General features: G+C 48.6%; 2 protein-coding genes and 1 pseudogene across 2 annotated transcripts; 1 reads left to right on the forward strand and 2 right to left on the reverse strand.

Moving 5' to 3' along the window:
- The first annotated feature begins 205 nt into the window (after positions 1 to 205).
- On the forward strand, positions 206 to 9461 carry blvrb (biliverdin reductase B). The gene is made up of 5 exons (XM_067975055.1): positions 206 to 411; positions 3652 to 3813; positions 5499 to 5588; positions 8020 to 8151; positions 9195 to 9461. The coding sequence occupies exons 1-5, from the start codon at positions 336 to 338 to the stop codon at positions 9353 to 9355; spliced, it is 621 nt and encodes a 206-aa protein (XP_067831156.1). The 5' UTR covers positions 206 to 335; the 3' UTR covers positions 9356 to 9461.
- Positions 9462 to 13362: 3901 nt separating this feature from the next.
- On the reverse strand, positions 13363 to 15686 carry LOC137306031 (thioredoxin domain-containing protein 2-like). Its single transcript, XM_067975054.1, has one exon. It carries the CDS (start codon positions 15675 to 15677, stop codon positions 15036 to 15038), a length of 642 nt encoding a protein of 213 aa, XP_067831155.1. The 5' UTR covers positions 15678 to 15686; the 3' UTR covers positions 13363 to 15035.
- A 4798-nt stretch (positions 15687 to 20484) lies between these two features.
- Positions 20485 to 20813, reverse strand: LOC137305844 (thioredoxin pseudogene; annotated as a pseudogene).
- Between the last annotated feature and the right edge of the window lie 1136 nt (positions 20814 to 21949).

Raw genomic sequence — 21949 nt, forward strand, 5'->3', positions numbered from 1 at the left:
GGGGGAGTGAGGGGGGGGGAGTGAGGGGGGAGAGTGAGGGGGAGGGAGGGGGAGAGAGAGAGGGGGGGGGAGGGAGTGGGGGGAGAGTGAGGGAGGGAGAGGGGGAGAGAGGAAGGGGAGGGGCGAGAAGGGGAAAGGGAGGGGAGGGGAAAGGGAGGGGAGGGGACGAGAGGGGGACCATGGTCCTGTGTGGGGCTGGATCAGAGCCCAGCCTTGTGGGGTGAAGGTCAGGGCAGCAGCTGCGGAAGGTTGGAGCGGAGCGGAGCGGCTGCTGGGCGGAGTCTCGCCCGGAAGCCGAACAGAAAGTTGCGGAGAGCGGGGAGAGAGACGCAGCCATGGGCAAAAAGGTGGTGATCTTCGGTTCCACGGGGATGACGGGACTCGCTACCCTGCCGCAGGCACTCGGTGCAGGTGAGAAACTGCAAGAGTCCGAGGGAAACTGACCAGACACTGACCAGGGAAACTGACCAGAGTGACCAGGGAAACTGACCCGAAACTGACCAGTGCGACCAGGGAAACTGACCAGACTCTGACCAGGGAAACTGACCAGACTCTGACCAGGGAGAGTGACCAGGGAAACTGACCCGAAACTGACCAGTGCGACCAGGGAAACTGACCCGAAACTGACCAGTGCGACCAGGGAAACTGACCAGACACTGACCAGTGCGACCAGGGAAACTGACCAGACTCTGACCAGGGAAACTGACCAGAGTGACCAGGGAAACTGACCCGAAACTGACCAGTGCGACCAGGGAAACTGACCAGACACTGACCAGTGCGATCAGGGAAACTGACCATTGCGACCAGGGAAACTGACCTGTGCGACCAGGAAAACTGACCCGACACTGACCAGTGCGACCAGGAAAACTGACCAAACACTGACCAGTGCGATCAGGGAAACTGACCAGACACTGACCAGTGCGATCAGGGAAACTGACCAGTGCGACCAGGGAAACTGACCAGACACTGACCAGTGCGACCAGGGAGACTGACCAGTGAGAGCAGCTTCACTCAGCACAGCTCTGCTGACTTCTGTTGCATTTACCGTGTCTGATTATTAAGCGGCCGCTTCCCCCTCCCTCATTCTTCGGCTGCTCTCTGTAATGTGCAATGTTTTGTGACAGGAATCAACCAGCAAGCGAGCCATGGGCACTGAGATATCTCTGGTGCTACAGGGGGTATGATTAGCGATTAGTCTCTGTTATAACATTGCTTTTAGCTTTCCTCCGCCGCTTAAAGTATCATTTCCAAGTGCCAAATATAATTTGAAGTTATACAATGTGTTGCATAAGAGCCTTTTCTGCACTCGGTTCACATTCTGCCTTTACCTAAACACATCGGCATTTCATGTCGCTTTTGCATGCAGTTCAGATGCCCTCTACTAGTGTGTAAAAAAACTAAGGACTTGCATTTATATAGCGCCTTTCACGACCCCAGGACGCCCAAAGCGTCAGCCAATGAAGTACCTTTTGAAGTGTAGTCACTGTTGTAATGTAGGGAACTTGGCAGCCAATTTGCGCACAGCAAGCTCCCACAAATGACCAGATAATCTGCTTTTTAGTGATGTTGGTTGAGGGATAAATATTGACCAGGACACTGGGGAGAACTCCCCTGCTCTTCTTCGAAATAGTGCCATGGGATCTTTTACATCCACCTGAGAGGGCAGACGGAGCCTCAGTTTAATGTCTCATCCGAAAGACGGCACCTCTGACAGTGCGGCACTCCCTCAGTACTGCACTGGGAGTGTCAGCCTGGATTATGTGCTCAATTCTCTGGAGCACTACTGACAGCTTGCTCTGGGCTCCTTCCACTGCCCCCTCGCCTCACCTCTTCCCAGGGCTTACCCGAGGGCGACTGCAGGTGAGGTAGCAGGAGCAGGCCGCTCGGCCCTGTTACCACAGTGAGGCCCAATTTCTGACAGGCCTCCTGGTTCTGGGCGGGCACTGGAAACACACCCAGGCCAGATCGAGCCTTTACCCCAGAGTGTCCAGCCCGCAGCGCAGAGAGCGCGAGAAAGTGAACAGCTCCTTCCCTACACTTCCAAAACCTCCTCCATTGGCTGTGAAGTGCTTTGGGCCAACCTGGGGTCATGAAAGGCGCTATATAAATGCAAGTCTGAAAAAGACTGTAGCCCTCAAGATTATTGCTTTGAGCAAAGCTTTTGCACTGAACTGTGGCAGGGTTCCTTTGCAGCCAGTCTTTGCTGAGTCATGCTCACATGCTGGGAAGGGTTTTTTTTTTGCTGACTCGTTCTCACAATTGTTGTCAGTCGTTCATTGGAGCTTTACTCTGTTTATCAGCCACCACTCGGCTCGGCTCCAAGGCCAGCATGATGCGGGTGGATAAACGAAGGAGCTGCTAACTGCACTTTCTTATCTGTCTGTCCAGGAGAGGGAGGGGCAGGTTATCAGCTAACGGGAAACAGATCACTGGGGGGGGGGAAACTCCTCGTACTCCCTGCCTTTGGAACAGAGTCAGATCGAGTCGACACCATGGAAAACATTCCTTTTCTCATTCCGAGCTTTTTTTTTGTCAGATCCCAGTGACTGTTCTAAGACTCCTGGTGAGGGGAGAGGGATAAACCCGGTAACCACACACCAGTCAGCCTAACGTCAGTGGTGGGGAAATGTTTAGAGACATTAATCAGGGACAAAATTAACTGTCACTTGGAAAAACGTGGGTTGATAAATGAAAGCCAGCATGGATTTGTTAAAGACTAACTTGATGAAGTAATGGAGAGGATCGATGAGGGCAGTGCGGTTGATGTTATATATGGACTTTCAAAAGGCGTTTGATAAAGTACCACATAATAGACCTGTTAGCAAAATTAAAGCCCATGGGATTGAAGGGACACAGTGGCAGTTTGGATACAAAATTGCCTAGGGGTCAGAAAGCAGAGAGTAGTGGTGAACGGCTGTTTTTCAGACTGGGGGGAAGTATACAGTGGTGTTCCCCAGGGGTCAGTATTAGGACCACTGCTCTTTTTGAGATATATTAATGATCTGGACTTGGGTATAATTTCAAAGGTGACACGAAACTTGGAAATGTAGTAAATAGCGAGAAGGATAGTAGCAGACTTCAGGAGGACATGGACAGGCCGGTAAAATGGGCAGACAGATGGCAGATGAAATTTAATGCTGAGAAGCATGAAATGCTGCATTTTGGTAGGAAGAATGAGGAGAGGCAATATAAACTAAATGGTACAATTTTAAAGGGAGTGCAGGAACAGAGAGACCTGGGGGTGCACATACACTAATCTTTGAAGGTGCCTTATGGCCTACTGCCGTGCTGTATGATTCTATGATTTGAAGACACTGCTCGAGGACTAACTTAGCCATTTTCTATGTACAGATTCCAACATCCTGCACCTTCAGGAGAGGTGGGGAAAAAACTAGCATCAGAAATTAAATAAAAGGGGCCACAGTTACATTAAACTGATCCCCCCGTTAGTTGCTGTTGATAACAGATGGAGTCCAGGGTTGAATTGTAGTGGAACATAATCCCTCGTCACAGGCTGCAACACCAAGTGGGGAAAATACAGGGACCCAGTGAAAAATGTGGAGAGATTATTCAGGCCGGGATAATTGTGTTTCCCACGTCAGAATCATTGTCCATTTCATCTGTACAAAGACTGCTCCCATTTTCTCTTAGGTCACGAGGTCACGGTTCTGGTCCGCGACCCGGCCAGACTGCCAGCAGAACGCATCGGGGTCACGGTCATCGTCGGTGACGTCCTGAATAAGGACGATGTCCAGAAGGCGGTCAAAGGCCAGGACGCGGTTATCGTCATTTTGGGAACCAGGAACGACCTGAGTAAGTCTCTCCGAGGGGCAGCTATGTGGAACTCGCTACCACGTGGAGTGGTTGAGGCAAATTGCACGGCTGCATTTAAGGAGAAGCTGGATAAATGCATGAGGGAGAAAGGAATAGAAGGATATGCTGATAGGGTGAGATGAAGTAGGGTGGGAGGAGGCTCATGTGGAGCATAAACACCAGCATAGACCAGTTGGGCCAAATGGCCTGGTTCTATGCTGTAAATTCTATGTAATTCTACTGTCCGTATAAATCATCCGAATTTCTGATGTGCTAATTAGTTTCCTGGGTAGATTTACTATCTATCCATCTATTAACGTATTAAAAATATTAGGTCTGTGCATAACTTTCTCCATTATAAATTCATAGGTCCACATTTATACTGGAAACTGCCTATGTAAACTTGTAAATGTGTCACGCTGTAATTACACACTTCAGCCAGTGGAGGTGCCAATGCTGGCGGGAGAGTGGACCAGTACAGTGTAACAAGTTTACATAGGCCATTTCCATTATAAATGTGGACATAGGAATTTACAATGGCATACAAAAATAAGCATGGAATATATGTTTATAAAAAAGGGACTGAATTACAACAGCGTGCCCAAGTCCAATAGTAAATTAGTTCTAATAGTAAAATGCTATGTCATCATTTTTTAAGGTGATATTGAACCATCTTGTTCACAAGGGAAACAGCAGCCTCCCCGTGGAATCCCGAAGCCCCACCTGTTGTGACATGAATTGGCGCCCAGAACCCCCGTCTGAGACAGGCAGGAGGCGGCCTGCACAGGCAAAGCGGGGTCCAGCACCGATCCTGTAGGATCCCGTTCGCAATTGTCAAGAGCAAAAGGGGGTGGAGCGGTGAGGCCCGTTTGTACCGGGCAGTGAGTGGCCTCACCAGCGATCCTTAAAGGGACCGCTCCAAAAAAAAACAGCCTGGAATATTTTTGTGGGCCCAGGAGAAGTGGGAATGGACCCCTACAGAATTACAGTGGCCTGTAGTAACTCAAGCCCCCCCCACCCCCCCGCCCCAGTGTGCCTCCCCCCATGTTACTGACGACTACCTGCTTGGCGCACTCATGGAGCTGCCCGATTTTCGTTCTCCTGCCTGTTATTGCTCATTGGGTGCTGGGCGACTCGCCGACTCTAATCCAATGAGGCCCGAACCTGGAAAGGCTTTGGGTCTCCCGCTGAATCTATCGGGCAAGCACAGTTTGGGCGTGAATCGTCCCCCTTTGTGTCAACATTTCTAAAGGGGAAGACCTGTCTGCCTGTCACACTGTAGTTACAGGCCTCCCGCCGCTAGGCGATGCTGCAGTGCCTGTTGTCCAGGCTCGTCTGCCATTTTGTTCTTTTGCCTGATTTTTTTGGGGTGTCATTCTGGACGCCTTAGACACATTTTAAGGGTGTTTCATGCGATTTTTGGGGGCACTCACACACCACCCCCAGCCTTTTGAGGCTGTCCATCCTACCCGCCTGATCCACTTGCAGCTGCCAGATTTTAGGCATCGAGCCGCTTGTATGGTCAGGCCTTGGGCCTAGCGCTTGGGCCTCCTTGCTAGTGGGGGAACCCTCGCGCACGCCTGGGTTGCTGGAAGTGCAACGCCAGAAAATGACCCTTGAAGTGGGGCAGTCACGGCCAAAACTCACCCTTTGATGGCTCCTTTGTCTATTTCTGCCTCCAACAGGCCCCACCACAATGATGTCGGAGGGAACCAGGAACATTGTTGAAGCGATGAAGGCCCACAATGTGAGGAAGGTGGTGGCCTGCATGTCAAGTAGGTTTAAGACGTATCCAAAGAAAGAAAGAAAGAAAGAACTTGCATTTATATAGCGCCTTTCACAACCTCAGGGCATCCCAAAGCGTTTTAAGGCCAATGAAGTATTTTTGAAGTGTAGTTACTGTTGTAATGTAGGAATCGTGACAGCCAATTTGCGCACAGCAAGCTCCCACCCACAGCAATGTGATAAATGACCAGATAATCTGTTATTAGTGATGTTGGTTGAGGAATAAGTATTGGTCAGGACACCAGGGAGAACTCCCCTGCTCTTCTTCAAATAATGGCCATGGGATCTTTTTGAGAGGGCAGACGGGGCCTTGGTTTAACATCTCATCCGAAAGACGGCACCTCTGACAGTGCAGCACTCCCTCAGTACTGCACTGGGAGTGTCAGCCTGGATTTTGTGCTCAAGTCTCTGGGGTGGGACTTGGACCCACGACCGTCTGGCTCAAAGGGAAAAGTGCAACCAACTGAGCCATGGCTGATACTTTATTCACTTTTTGTTTCGTCTTTTAAATGGTTAATATTTTACAGTTGATGATGTTCTACACAATATTGAAATGTATAAATTGGGAGGTTTCCCTGCCCTGCTATCCTTCTGTGTCTAACTGTTCGGGCTGTTTGGCCAAGTATTGAAAGTTACTTAACGTAGAATTAGGTGACCAGCCAACATCTTGACAAGGATGCAAAGGGACCCAGACAAATCTGCGTTTCAATAAAATGCTTGAGGAGTTCCATCGAGAGGGGATTTACTCAATCGAATCGAGGCTTTTGTGATGCAACATTGGAGCACACAACTTAACTCGGTTTAATTAACCAAGGGGACAGAATGAGTTAATTACACAGAAAGGCAAAAATCTCTGAACCCATCATCTTAAATTTAAGAGACAGTCTCCATTTTGATTTAAAAGTATGAGTGATCTGAGTAAAATCTCCCTTTTAACTGCAACTTAGACAAGATATAAACCCATCTCGCCAAAAACTATCGACCTTATGTCCAAATCTCTTAGGTTGCAGGTCATTTCGATTGTTTTCCCTTTACCACATCTGAAGGTGCTAATTCCTGTTGGGAAACAGTTCCAGGGGGCACTAACTCTGGCTGGGGTACAGTTCCAGGGGGCACTAACTCTGGCTGGGGTACAGTTCCAGGGGGCACTAACTCTGGCTGGGGTGCAGTTCCAGGAGGCACTAACTCTGGCTGGGGTACAGTTCCAGGGACACTAACTCTGGCTGGGGTACAGTTCCAGGGGGCACTAACTCTGGCTGGGGTACAGTTCCAGGGGGCACTAACTCTGGCTAGGGTACAGTTCCAGGGGGCACTAACTCTGGCTAGGGTACAGTTCCAGGGGGCACTAACTCTGGCTAGGGTACAGTTCCAGGGGGCACTAACTCTGGCTGGGGTACAGTTCCAGGGGCACTAACTCTGGCTGGGGTATAGTTCCTGGGGGCAGTAACTCTGGCTGGGGTACAGTCCCAGGGGGCACTAACTCTGGCTGGGGTACAGTTCCAGTGGGCACTAACTCTGGCTGGGGTACAGTTCCAGGGGCACTAACTCTGGCTGGGGTACAGTTCCTGGGGGCAGTAACTCTGGCTGGGGTACAGTTCCTGGGGGCACTAACTCTGGCTGGGGTACAGTTCCAGGGGGCACTAACTCTGGCTAGGGTACAGTTCCAGGGGGCACTAACTCTGGCTGGGGTACAGTTCCAGGGGGCACTAACTCTGGCTGGGGTACAGTTCCAGGGGGCACTAACTCTGGCTAGGGTACAGTTCCAGGGGGCACTAACTCTGGCTGGGGTACAGTTCCAGGAGGCACTAACTCTGGCTGGGGTACAGTTCCAGGGGCACTAACTCTGGCTGGGGTACAGTTCCAGGGGGCACTAACTCTGGCTAGGGTACAGTTCCAGGGGGCACTAACTCTGGCTGGGGTACAGTCCCAGGGGGCACTAACTCTGGCTGGGGTACAGTTCCAGGGGGCACTAACTCTGGCTGGGGTACAGTTCCAGGGGGCACTAACTCTGGCTGGGGTACAGTTCCAGGGGGCACTAACTCTGGCTGGGGTACAGTTCCAGGGGGCACTAACTCTGGCTGGGGTACAGTTCCAGGGGGCACTAACTCTGGCTGGGGTACAGTTCCAGGGGGCACTAACTCTGGCTGGGGTACAGTTCCAGGGGGCACTAACTCTGGCTGGGGTACAATTCCAAGGAAAACCTCTACTGCCGCCCCATCTTAGCTCAGCTGAATGAGCAGAGGCGGGTACGGCGCCTGGCACCTTGTGGTATGGGTGGCTCAGTACCACATCGGGCAATGTCTTTATCCAGTGAACCATGGGGCAGGCGGCGCCCGTCCTTTGCAGTGTATTAAAGCACAGTGTGGACGGAGGAGAGTTGCAGGTTGAGAGGCGGTTGATGTGACATTTCCATTCCTACAGCGTTCCTGTTGTGGGAAGAAGCCAAGATCCCTCCACGACTGCTGGATGTGACCAAAGACCACCAGAGGATGTACGACGTGCTGAAGGAGTCTGGGCTGGACTATGTCGCTGTGTTCCCACCTCACATTGACGGTTAGATTTTTCTAAACTATGGCAGGGGGAATAGAATTAGTGCCGGGTCCAACAGTGTGGGGTCTTGTTAAGATAGCTTCCTATTTAAGAGCACCATAATCCTTATGTGAGCCATGCTAACCAATCTCGCCCTGCTCGCTGGTGCCCACAGGTGGCCAAGACGAGATACTGCAGGTCGGCGCACAATCCCGCTTCAGCCACCAGGTGGCAGCAGAACCGGTGGTTAAAGCCAATACCGTACAGCAGTGTCATGTACGCTATAGACATCTAGAGGCAGTTACCGGTTATTGCACCGGTCCAGTGCTTGTCTCAGTGAGTCGTCCCAGGGCTCGTTTATATTTTTTTATGATTTTTAAAAAGCACGTTTTCGTTTTGAGGCGATTTTTTGCGATCTTCAAGCTGAAGGATGTTTCGCCTAGAAAGAAAGAACTTGCGTTTAATGATCTCAGGATGTCCCTAAGCAATTCACAGACAATAAAGTGCTTTTTGAGATGTGGTCATTGTTATGTCTGGAAATGCAGCAGTATTCCTGTTTGTATCCTCCCTATCCCGATATTCCTGTTTGTATCCTTCCTATCCCAATATTCCTGTTTGTATCCTCCCCATCCCAATATTCCTGTTTGTATCCTCCCTATCCTGATATTCCTGTTTGTATCCTCCCCATCCCAATATTCCTGTTTGTATCCTTCCTATCCCAATATTCCTGTTTGTATCCTCCCCATCCCAATATTCCTGTTTGTATCCTCCCTATCCCAATATTCCTGTTTGTATCCTCCCTATCCCAATATTCCTGTTTGTATCCTCCCCATCCCAATATTCCTATTTGTATCCTCCCTATCCCAATTTTCCTATTTGTATCCTGCCATCCCAATATTCCTGTTTGTATCCTTCCTATCCCAATATTCCTGTTTGTATCCTTCCTATCCCTATATTCCTATTTGTATCCTCCCTATCCCAATATTCCTGTTTGTATCCTCCCTATCCCAGTGTTCCTTCCCTCCCACACCTTTGGTCTATTTAACATTGCTTTGTCCCTCTCACAGATGCACACCCTCTGACCGGGAATTACACCGTGTCAGTCAATGAAAGGGGAGGCAGAGTCATCTCCAAACACGACCTGGGACACTTCTTTCTCAAGTGCCTGACGACTTCGGAATATGACGGGAACATTGTCTGTGTGTCAGGAAACTACACACCCTTGTGATACCACCGAGCGTATACGATGGGATGGAAGCGGGCGGAGCTGATTAGCATTAACGTATCTCTCCAATCATTAGGAGTCAAAATAATAAATAAAAGATCTAAATCTACAGCTTCCGTTGAAAGTTCCTGTAGTGGGAAAATTCATAGCCCAGTGTGTTGCTAAGCTGTATGGACCAGGTCTGTGCTGAGTAAGCTGGCCTCAGCCACCCTGGGGAAAAATCAGCCAGGATTTCCTGCTCCTGATCCCCCTCCAGCGACTCTTGCTGGGAAGTTAGGTGAGGACTGGGTTATGGTGAACCACCTCCCACAGTCGAATATCCCGCTGGCACACTGTCTAGATTCACACATGAAGGACGGACACTTTGGATGAGGTACCAGAGGGTGCTCGATCCACTTGGAACCCTATGGCTCAGCATCTTCAGGACGGGAAGGGATAAAACAGGATAAAACAGACAAACGGTTCAGGGGTTAGAAATGTTAAAGGTGATTCCTTCAAGAGGGAGCTGGACCGGTTACTGACTGGGGCAGAGATCCCATCATATAGAAGGTAAGTGTCTTTATAGATAACACTTGGTTCATGTGATCTCCTGGACTGGTTCCAATCATCTGAGGGGAGGGGGGTCGGGGAGTAACTTTCCAGGGTAATTTTTCCCTTATTGGCCCTGGATTTTTCCCAGGATGGCTATGGGGGGGGGGGATGGAGGTCGGGGGAGGGAAGAAGTGTTTAGCCATGATGCCCCGGCCATCATGGTGTGGGGCAGGCTTGATGGACCAGGTGGTCTTTTACTGCCCGTCCATTTTGTATGAGGAGTGTGGGAAACAAGTGACGTCCTGTGTGTGACGAGCCATGAGAATTCCCAGCAAACAATGGGAGATAAATGGTGGGTGGGAAAAGTCACAAAGGACAGTAGGGGTAGTGCAGCTAGACCCTGTCAGGTGACCAGGTCAGGGTCCATAAATCTCAGGGTGTGTATATAATGTCTCGGGACTCATGGGCCCTGCACTTGGTGACCCTCATGCACTCCTCCTCCTTATCTAGATGGTGTGGTAGCAATCCCATCCTCAGCTCTCTGGTGCAGCGAGCAACAATACTGGGGGATGGTCTTCAGATACAGAAACGGCATCTCCAGAGCAACAAATTGGAACTAAAAGATCGACGTTTAATAAAACCGGGGGAGGGGGGGTCGGAATTCCTTGGGTCGCAATCCCGGTGACCCTGCCAGTGTTTGTAGGGGTCAGCGGGAGGTCACCTCATTTGCATAGGGCGGGGCCCATTAAACACCAATGGCGGTGCATTTTACCCGTCTCCCTTTGCTCCTCCTTCATTTAATGCCAGTGCAAAGTGGATTTAGTTGCGATGCTCAAATCAGTCAGCAAATTTTGAATGAAGCCATCTGCCAAAGGGACATCGCACGTATTCTTGTCGGTAGACTTTTCCGTGTGGCTGTATCAGAAACTTTGGTGGAAAATGGTGGGCGGGTTTCTTTTTCTTAAGTTACCTGGTGTGACACCCTACATGACCCCATTGGGGGAGCACCATCACCACAAGGACTACAGCGGTGAAAGGAGAAGTCCCACCAGCACCTTCTCACGGGCAACGAAAGACGGACAATAAATGAGACCTTGCTAGAGTCCACCATATCCCAAGAACAGATTGAAAAATAACAAAAAGCTGACCTTTTCTGTTAATTTTTCCCTCTAATTGGAATCTCGAAGCATTTGATAAAGATTTGCTCATGACCTCAAAGTTCTAGCCAAATCCATGCCAGTGTAGGTTTTTGGCATGGTTGTTCCACTGGTGATGTTACACAAGCTGTGCCACCCTGCTCCTCAGTACTTTGGTGAGTCATTTCTCATCACCTTGAACATCTCCAAAAGAGCAGTGCCTGGCACCGTATACTTCAAATGTCTGTTAACTGGCTTCCAGTGTCCTGGCCAGCATTCATCCCTCAACCATGTGGTATTTATTCATTTACCTGCAGTGGGTCAGGAAAATACCAATAATTTATTTCCCAGGAACCATACTCTCCATTTGCCTGGATGAGTGCAGCTCCAACAACACTCCAACACCATCCAGGACAAAGTAGCCCGCTTGATTGGCACCCCATCCACCACCCTAAACATTCACTCCCTTCACCACCGGCGCACAGTGGCTGCAGTGTGTACCATCCACAGGATGCACTGCAGCAACTTGCCAAGGCTTCTTCAACAGCACCTCCCAAATCCACAACCTCTACCACCTAGAAGGACAAGGGCAGCAGGCACATGGGAACAACACCACCTGCACGTTCCCCCTCCAAGTCACACACCATCCCGACTTGGAAATATATCGCCGTTCCTTCATCGTCGCTGGGTCAAAATCCTGGAACTCCCTACTTAACAGCAGTGTGGAAGAACCTTCACCACACAGACTGCAGCGGTTCAAGAAGGCGGCTCACCACCACCTTCTCAAGGGCAATTAGGGATGGGCAATAAATGCTGGCCTTGCCCACGAACGTATAAAAAAACCAATCAAGATAAGACTTCAGTGCCTCTAGGGAGATCTCTTGCAAACTTCTTTCCAAATTCTTCCACTGGAGATGAACAACTGTCTACCACTTCTGCTCCTCAGCCCCACCCCCTTTTGCAATAGCATGTCCTTTGACCCGACATGAGCCAAGCTCATCAACAACAATTTGCATTTATATACGGCCTTTATCGTAGCGAAAGGTCCCAAGGAACTTCACAGGAGCGTCAACAGACAAGACTCGACACCGAGCAACGTAAGGAGATATTAGGACAGGTGACCAAAAGCTTGGTCAAAGAAGTAGTTTTCAAGGAGCATCTTAAAGGAGGAGAGAGAAGTAGAGAGGCGGAGAGTTTTAGGAAGGGAATTCCAGCGCTTTGGGCCTAGGCAGCTGAAGGCATGGCCGCCAATGGTGGAGCGATGAAAATCAGGGATGCACAAGAGGCAAGAAGGTCATAGGGGACCTTCGAGTTATTATAATGCATCGATTGGCTTTTGTCCATCACATTCCAAGTGTCAAACTTCCTGTACCACACCTGCAAATATATGCAGATTTCTAGTTTGACTCAACTTTCACATTCAACAAACAAGAAGAAATCACAACTGAATTGAGTCGTCAGAAATTTCCACAGGAGAGGTCTCCTCGCAGGAGATCGGCAGAACCCCTGGAAAAATGGGGTACAATCCTAAAAGCAGCCAGTTACACTGTTTCTCTTGGGGTTTCGACCAATCTCCCACTGAAGTTACATCAAGAGATCCTCCGTGGAAACTGAGGGCCATTAGTGTCCGTACCAGTCAAAATCAAGCAAAGCAACTAGAAAGACTACGAATAAGGAGCAACTAACCCACCAATAAAAGGAGAGAAGGAAGCAATAAGATTGTTCCAAATCTTTTTTGGAGCTCCCAGCAGGCTGCTCTCACTTAGTATTAGAGAAACAACATAATAAAGGCACAAATCAATGCAACACTTGCGAGAAAATAATGAAGCGATTTTGTGTTTGAAAAGTGTTTGACATTTACCATTAGAGGCCTACCCCTCCCCGAGAAGCCTAGGCATGAGTCTGTGGGGCTTCCAGGAACCATCCCTGTCATCTGAAGAGACTGAGCAAGGTAGCAGAACGCAATTCCCATCATTGCGTTGGTGCCTGCAGCTCCTGGAATTTTGCTTTGATTGACAAGACGACCTGTGGAGCGAGTTTCCTCAGGGCTTCTCCCGCTCCCACGCTGTAACTTTGGCGGAAGATCCCCATTTACCTTACAGCGGCGTAGCGGATGGAGCCCTGAGGAAATTCAACTCCCCCTCCTATTGACAGAATGTGCCAGCAATTAGTACCTGCAAGCCTTACTCCCTCGGTCTATTAATTGAGAACCACTTTAGAAGTAGTAAACGTAACAAGATTATTTTTTTTGCAGGAAACATCAAAATGAGATAAAGCATGGATTCTTCATTTTTTTAGGCAAATGCAGGGTGGAAAAAACAATGTAGGTTATTATATGCAAGGGTTTGTCTATTTAGCAATCACAACTAGTTCCATGTGACAAATTAAACTTTGCATGTTGAAAATTGGCATTTTTATTTACTAGTAAAGTGCATGTGGTGTTGTCCACAATCAGTTGATGAATGTTGTTTTTTTATATATATACAAGACTACTACAGAGCTGGGAGAAAGACTTCATTAACTTATGCTGCAGCATCGCCTACAGGCCACAGATGAAATTACAGGCAACTGTTTACATACAGGATTTCTATTCTAAATGTTTACATAGACGGTTTCAATGTTAAATGTCGACATATAAGTGTGACCAAAAATCAGGAAGTTGGACAGAAATCACACATACACAATATCCATATATAAAAAAAATATTGTGTAATATAAATGGTCATGGAGGTGCAATTCATTTATTAATTAACTTGAAGCAATCAGCCAAAAAAAACTAATGCAGGCAGCAAGTCCTGGAGGAACTGTACTAAGCGTTCAGGTTTGCAGGGAGGTTCTGAATAAAAGTTTAGAATTAAAACAGGTTGGTTTAAGCTGCAAATTAATCTTTCCTTGGTCCTCACTATAAGAACCCACATTCTAAACTGATGGGTAGTACAGTGCAAGAGATCCTGTCACCGCACCTGATAAGACACGCAGAAATGTATCTATCTATGTACCAGTGGTACGCAACGGGAACAAATTTATTTATTTATTTATCTCCGGTGGCTAAAGAAAATACTAAATATTTACTTTCTGGGAATGAATCAAAAAACACTACTCACTGGAGATGTGCAGGCATCTCCCAGTTCCACATTCACCCTTGTAACAGTGGTTTTCTTGTGAGCAAAACTGGAGTGCATTAGCTGGCCAAATGCACAAACTTGCTTTGCTCCCTTGGTTCTTAGGTTAGCTGTCAAAGACCTGGCCCCATTGTGGTCGAACGCACAACACACAGAAATTATTTCCTGATCCTGATCGGGATATCGTAATGTCTCTAGGGGGACCAATGGTTAATCATGGACAATTTGCCTCAAACTGACCTCACATTGTTACAGTCCAGATCCAAATGGTCTTGGAAATCAAGAGACTTGGGGCTTGTTCTCACTGAAGGGTGCAAAGGTGATTTGGAGAGAAGCAAAAGTATAAAAGAGAAATATGACTTTAACACTTTATTGGATTTCCCAATAAGTTGATGCCAACTACCCACATTCTCAATAGCAGGAAATTGTTATTGAGTGCTACCTCAAAAGTAGTGAATCCCTTCTATTAAACCCACAGCACGTATACTTTTAATAGGGGACTTTCACTGTGGCTTTGAATGCTGGGATGGCTCTGCCTCCATTGGTGTTGCTGGCCTTCTAGCACTTTTCAAGGGTAAGAGCAAAAGAGGGGCAAAGATGATCAGAGAAGGGAATATGTGAGTTCAATTTGGCCAATCTCTCCAGCCCGGGGGGGGGGTGGACCCTGTTTGTCGACTCTGCATTTGAAATGTCCGACCTGCATCTGAAATGTGTCCAATATCGGTGGCCTCGGGGTGAGGGTCAAAACTGGTGCGTGTTGTCTCTCCAAATAAGGAGACTTAGCTAGTAAAAGTTTCGAAATTCAGGCATTTTGTTCTGAAGACGGGGAGGGGGAAGGAGGGAGGGGAAGGGGGGGGGGGAGGTTTTCAACCCTTCTGTTTATTTAAAGGGCGTCTACTTCAATTCCTTGATTTTATCCTCGACCGATTCCCTGCTGTCGTCCAGGATCTCGGCCACCTTCTTCCCCATCTTGTAGAACTGGAAGGTGGGGATGTGGATGATGTCGCAGGCCTCCGCCGTGTCTTCCGAATCGTCCACGTTCACTTCGTAGAAAATCACCAGGTTGTGGAGCTGGGCGATCTCGCTCATAATTGGCTTCAAGTCCTGGCACGTCTCGCACCAGTTGCCCGAGAAGAAGATGACCACCAGCCGTTCGCCCGCCTCTTTGATGAACTTGTCGAACTCGCTCATGCTGCTGATGCTTCTCAGCGGCACGCCGTCCCCGGGCAGCTCCTGCGGCGTCCCGCTCCCTCCCTGCGCCTTGTCCGGGGTCTTCGACTCCTTCGGCGGCTTGCCCTTTTCCTGCGGCGGCTCGGCGGCCCTGGCCCGGCTCGGCTCGGAGGCCCTGGCCCGGCTCGGCTCCGAGGCCTTGGCCCGGCCCGGCTCCGAGGCCTTGGCTTGCGACCGTCCGGCTTTCCCGTGGGAAGGCCCCACCTCGCCCGGCGCCTGGGACGGCGCGGCCTTGTCGGCCGTCGGCTGAGCGCTCTTTCCCTGCGCCTTCTTGGGCTTTCCCAGCGTACTTCCCGCCCCCGCCATGTGCTCGGCCCCTCTCTGACACGTGGCTCCGAGGCCCTTCCGCCCCCTGCACCGTAGACACGCCCACTCATTGTGACATCACCCCCCCTCAAGCCCCGCCCAGCCTGAAAAAAGGGGGCAGTTGAGCGCGCCGCCTCATTTATCCGCCAATCGGAATGAGCTGACAATTCAAACAGGCGCGCAATTAAAGACTATTTCCCATTAACAAGGTTTAATTTTCGCGCTGCCGCCGCTGAGAGCCAATCACGTTTTTTATTATAAAAAAGAAACAGGCGCGGCCACCTAATGGCCTTAGTGATTGGTTAATAATACTGTCCAATCAATGCCGAACCAGCTCTGACTGACAGGGGAATAGACCTATCATGACCCACCAACGTAATCGGCCGCTTTTGATTGGACCATATTGGATGATGTTCAGCCAATAGGGGACGGAGGGCCGGTCCTCTCGGTGTGGGGGGTGTCGAGGTTGAACGGATTGAGGCGAAGGGTCCCGGGCCGGTGTGACCCTGGCCTGGACGGAGCTGCCAAAGCTCGGGGAGGGTGTGTGACCGTTTTTATGTTGGACCGTGAGCGGGTGACGGGCGGGCAGCCAGCACCCGGCCATAGGGTCCGAGGCCCGCGGTCGCGCGCGCGCTCAACACCCTAACGGCAGCAGCGCGAGAGCGGGAATCAGCCCCGGCCGCCGGGAGCATGCGCAGTCCAGCCCGTTTCTCAAAGTGGGGGCGGGGCGAGATGGTGACGTGTGATTGGAACTCTCGGTTAGAGAACACGCCCTCTCTCTCCGTGACGTAATTTGATCTCCATGGTTACGGTATTAATACGGAAGAAGGTAAGAGGGGAGAATGCAGTGGTGGAGCAGGCACCAGGGGAATCAGCATCACCCAGGTTGAAAAGAACTGGAGGGAGGATGAGGTAACTCAGGAAATGGGAATCCAGGAATTTCACCATGTTAATCCAAACAAAATGGATTGGCAGATGAAATTTAATGAAGTGTGAAGTGATGCATTTTGGAAGAAGATGCAATATAAACAAAATGGTACAATTTTAAAGGGGGTGCAGGAACAGAGAGACCTGGGGGTTCATATACACTAATCTTTCATGGTGGCAGAACAAGTTGATAAAGCTGTTAAAAAAGCATACAGGATCCTTGGCTTTATAAATAGAGGCATAGAGTACAAAAACAAGGAAGTTATGGTAAACTACTATAGTGCCTTTAATTATAGTAATCTTTATAAATCATTGGTTAGACCTTAGCTAGAGTATTAGACACCACGCTTTAGGAAGGATGTGAAGACCTTAGAGAGGGTGCAGAGTAGATTTACCAGTATGATCCAGGGATGAGAGACTTCAGTTATGTGGAGAAGCTGGGATTGCTCTTCTTAAAGCAGAGAAGGCTAAGGGGAGATTTAATAGAGATATTCAAAATTAAGAGGGGTTTTGATAAGAGTGGATAGGGAGAAATTATTTCCACTGGCAGTCGGGTCGGTAACCAGAGAATACAGATTTAAAATAGTTGCCAAAAAAGCCAGGGGGGGAGCACAAGGAGATTTTTTTTTTACGCAGCAAGTTGTTATCTGAAATGCACTACCTGAAAGGAAGCAGATTCAATAGTAAATTTCAAAAGGGAAAAATTTGCAGGGCTATGGGGAAAGAGCAGGGGAGTGGGACTAATTGGATAGCTCTTTCAAAGAGCAGGGGAGTGGGACTAATTGGATAGCTCTTTCAAAGAGCTGGCACAGGCACGATGGGCTGAATGGCCGCCATCTGTGCTGTATGGTTCTGTGAAAATATGGGCTGTGCTAACTTGTAGAAAATACGGGTATTGAGTGGGGTTGCCAACTCTGGACGTATTCCAGAAGGTTTCATCACCTGTCTAACCGCCCCCACCTCCAAGCTTCCACCATTGGTCGCCTGACACGACAATCCTCGTAGCACATCACTTTCCCAAGCCAATTGGAAAGCCAAAAGACTTTGTCACCTGATTGGATGATTCTTGACTATCAGTCAAAGAGCCTGTTTTCCCCCTCTGATTTTTTTTTAATGCCTCTATTATTTTTCTACCTTGCTGAAGTGTCCAGGACGTGAATCTTTAATTGATGGAATCTCCAGGCCAATCCGGAAGGGTTGGCAACCCTAGCTGTGAGTATTCAGTCCTGTGATAGTGCCCTTGTTTGGTGTGTATTTGTAAATAGAGCACTCTGCAAGAGTTTAGCAGGTGGGTATGTATTGGCGGTATCTTTGGTGTAATGCCACTGACAGATCATTGTGTCATAATATGTAAAATAATAATGAATTACTGGCTTAATAGGAACAAGATTTGGCTCAGTGGTAGAATTCCCACCTCTAAGTCAGAAGGTGCAGGGTTCGAACCTCACTCCAGACAATCCTGATGAGTGGAGACCGGAGCTCCGGTCCTGAATTCTGGGTTGACATCCAGCGGGATACTCGTGTCCGTTGGGTGTGGCAGAGGCTTTTAGGGAGGGAATTCTTGAGAGTGGGACTAGGTGGCTAAAGGCATGGCTGCCAATGGTGAGGCTAAAGGGGTCAATGTAAAGAGGCCAGTCAGGAATGAAGAGTGGGGGAAGAGGAGTTGTAGGGCTATAGGAGGTTACAGAGATAAAGAGGGGAGAAACCACGGAGGGATTTAAATACAAGGATGGAAATTTTAAATTTGAGGGTTTGGAGGGGTCAACGTGGGTTAGGGAGGATGGGTGAGCGGGATGGTGCCAGATATATGGGCAGCAGAGCTCTCCTTGCTACAAATAATCTCCTCCTAGTTCTTCATTAAGGGTTCTGTTGTAGTAGTCTTGCCTGCTCCTAATTGCAAGGGCCACTCTGCTTACTTCAAATGTATGGGTGAGAAGTTTCCACGAGCATGCTCAGTGTTCAAAGCAAGTCAGTCTTGTCTTGTTAAGTGTGATTTCTTGTGGTTTCCAGCCCATTCTTTGGGTGTTTATGGTCCAGCTGCCTGATCTCTTTCTTCAGCTGAGATCACCCAACCTCTGCACAATCAAGGGACCAAACCTGCGACCAGGATAGCTCACCAGACTTCATCACAAGCATTGGGGAACCACGGCTGAGTGCAGCCCTGATTTTATCAGTCTTGCAGAATTGAGGCTGAGACCAGCCAAGCAAATTTATCCTGATTAGATTCTGATTACAGGCAGTAACGTCAATAGTGGCTGGACACCTGGACTCAAAACTAATAGCTATCTCTAGACAGTTTTGTACATTGTTTGTTTTTATCTCCTTTTGCACAAATGACAAAGGAACTCTTTACAGTTAATCAAAGGCGATCCTTAAAACACATTACCCACTGTAACAAGCTGATACATGCCCAGGACCCGGTGATCAATTAGACACGCAGACTAGATCTTCAAACAAGTGAGATTTATTCACCCATGTTGTGTCTTTACTTGCAGTGATAAACGATGGTGATCAGTATTACTTTCCCACCTACCTCTTATCCCTCTCAGTTCCTTCCTCTCCGAACACCAACAGAACCATTAAGGTCAATGATTTCTTAAAGCTATACCGCCGTTTATTTACCTTCTTAAAGTTGTATCTCTATCTTGGATTCAGAGCTCTCAACATCCTATGGATTACATATCGTCCTTCTCTCACTCTGTTACTCTACCTAAAGTTATATAAATAAGATACAATACAAGAATTTTGTCTTCTTCCATTGTACACATGTCCCATCAGCCCACTCTGTTGTGCACCATCCATTCTAGGCTTTCACAACCTAATTGGAAACTCCCGCTCCCAGGATTACTTGGGTTTGAATCTCTTTCCTGTTTTTAGGCTGTCGTTCCTAAAGAAAACAAAATTCTTTTTAAAATTAGAAAATGGTTATTTATATTATAAATGGAGACCAGAATTGGGGATTTCCTCAAAGGCTCAGTCAGTGCACTGCTCGAGTGTGATACCGAGCAACATGGACCAGAAAGACCCCAGGTTCAGTCCCTGGTTCGTCTTGAGTTCACCTCATCCATTTGCTCGGAAGAAAATATCATAGAACATTTACAGCACTGAAGGAGGCCATTTGGCCCCTTGTGCCTTGCTAGCTCTTTACTAGAGCAATCAAAAGCAAATCACGCTGCCCTGCTTGCTCCCTATAGCCATATTTTAATTATATGATGCAATGGTCTCCACCACAAGTACTATTTATAAAACCCAAATGCTATTGCACTATTTATGGTTTTATCTACCTGCACTCTCACTCCCAAGGGAATATGTATCTGCACCCAAGGTGTTACAAGGCTGCAATTTAGTTCCATCACCTGCACAGTGCTAGATCTTACATTGGTGATCCGATCGTTGTCAGGCTAAGAGAATGGGCACACACAGGAGGCTGTGATCAACTGTCCCAAAGGTAAGGCTAGACTGGGGTAGCAATGTGAATGTAAGCAAACCATCAGAATTCAGTAGAGCTCCCTTCCTTCTTGCACCTGGACACAACAAATGTGTCTGCACTGTGGCAGATTTTATGCCCAATAATTTAAGATGATTAGCAAAAGAACGTGGGGTGAGATGAGATTTTTTTTTCCTCAGTGTGTTGTTATGATCTGAAAGGGCAGTGGAAGTAGATTCACTACTAACTTTCAAAAGGGAACTGGATAAATACTTGATGAGGAAAAATTTGCAGGGCCATGAGGGGGTACGAATTGGATTGCTCTTTCAAAGAGCTGGCACAGGCTCGATGGGCCGAATGGCGGCCTCCTGTGCTGTAAGATGCTATGCAATGCAACCATTAGCAGGACAGGTACTTTTTTTTTTATTATTCTTTGTCTGAAACACGTGAGAATTACTTCAGCTGCATAATCAGACGGTCCAGCTTTTCCCTCTTGGTCCCGGAGAACTCCCCGATCTTCTCCTGGCACCTGTAGAAGTGAAATGTGGGCATGCAGGTGATGGCTGCAGCCCGGGCCAGCTCCTCCGATTCATCCACGTCCACCTCCACGAAGATGATGTCGCGGTGCTGGTCGGACCGCATCCGGAGGAAGGGCTTGATGTTGGAGCAATTACTGCACCATCGGGCCGCGAAGAAGACGACGATCAGGGTCTCCTCCTCTTCTCGCAGTAAGGTATCGAACTGCCTCCGGGTCCTGATGGGTCTCAGTACCATCGTGTCGCGTCTTCTCCCACCTTGCGGTCTGTTCAGGCCAGCCCGCATGTCTCACTTGTAGCCCCTCCCCGATAGTGACGTTACCCCGGCGTCATGGTAGCCCCGCCCACGACTCGCAATCAGCAACATCTGGTCAACTGAAAGAACCCAGATGTTGAGCTTCTCCGGCAATGGGCAGCGACTTACCCCCTGGTTTAAGGTGTGAATGAGCCCCGGGTCAGAACCTGGCGTAACACGACTTGAGATACAACTCCCAGAGATTCATCAATGAGTGAAACTTGCTGGCGGGAAGGCGGGTGATTGACAGCAGTCGGGACAAATCAGGAGCCGCCCTGTTCTGATTGGCTCAATGTTACCAGTTGACAGCCCAATGGCAAAGCGCAGATGCGCTTCTTGGTTGTCAGGCTGCGTTTGATTGGCAGGATGTGGAGATGCCGGTGATGGACAGGGGTTGACAATTGTAAACAATTTTACAACACCAAGTTATAGTCCAGCAATTTTATTTTAAATTCACAAGCTTTCGGAGGCTTCCCCCTTCACATCGTTCACCTGACGAAGGGGGAAGCCTCCGAAAGCTTGTGAATTTAAAATAAAATTGCTGGACTATAACTTGGTGTTGTAAAATTGTTTACAATTTGATTGGCAGGGAATTGGGGATTCCTGCATTTTAGGGCGTCATGTGGCAGTGCCCATTGGCGAGTCAAAGTTTGGCCCTGCAGCCACTTGCAACCTTAGTACAGGGCAAACAGGAAATTGGCATCTCAGGACGTCAGGGTGTTCAAGAAGAATCTAAAGTTAAAATCAGGAGCACTCGTTAAATTCTATTAATGAATATTTTAAGCTGTGCAACAGCTTTACAGCAGTGATCTGCAGAAGTTTCAGATATGCCCACATTTACATGTTTAATGGTGTCCACAATGCAGACCTGGATGGGGTCACACGGTAGATAAATTCTCCGCCAATACAAAGAATATTTGGAAATGCGCAGAAGACGTTAGCAGGTGTAAAGAGAAAAGACGGGATAATGTTTTCGGTGCGGGGTCCTCGGGTCGGGACTGGGGAAAAAAATGCTCCTTTTTATAGAGCTGAACGGAACAAGGGTGGGGGTGGGAGAGCAGAAAAAGGTATCAGGAAGGCTGACCCG

Source organism: Heptranchias perlo, chromosome 41, assembly GCF_035084215.1.
Source record: "Heptranchias perlo isolate sHepPer1 chromosome 41, sHepPer1.hap1, whole genome shotgun sequence".
In the NCBI taxonomy this organism is placed as follows: domain Eukaryota; kingdom Metazoa; phylum Chordata; class Chondrichthyes; order Hexanchiformes; family Hexanchidae; genus Heptranchias; species Heptranchias perlo.

Excerpts from the sequence above, each read along its gene's own strand:
- blvrb (XM_067975055.1), top strand. The coding sequence starts at position 336 with ATGGGCAAAAAGGTGGTGATCTTCGGTTCCACGGGGATGACGGGACTC. Across the intron at positions 412-3,651 it reads GCCGCAGGCACTCGGTGCAG|GTCACGAGGTCACGGTTCTG; the intron begins GTGAGAAACTGC and ends ATTTTCTCTTAG. Across the intron at positions 3,814-5,498 it reads GGGAACCAGGAACGACCTGA|GCCCCACCACAATGATGTCG; the intron begins GTAAGTCTCTCC and ends TGCCTCCAACAG.
- LOC137306031 (XM_067975054.1), bottom strand. The coding sequence starts at position 15,677 with ATGGCGGGGGCGGGAAGTACGCTGGGAAAGCCCAAGAAGGCGCAGGGA.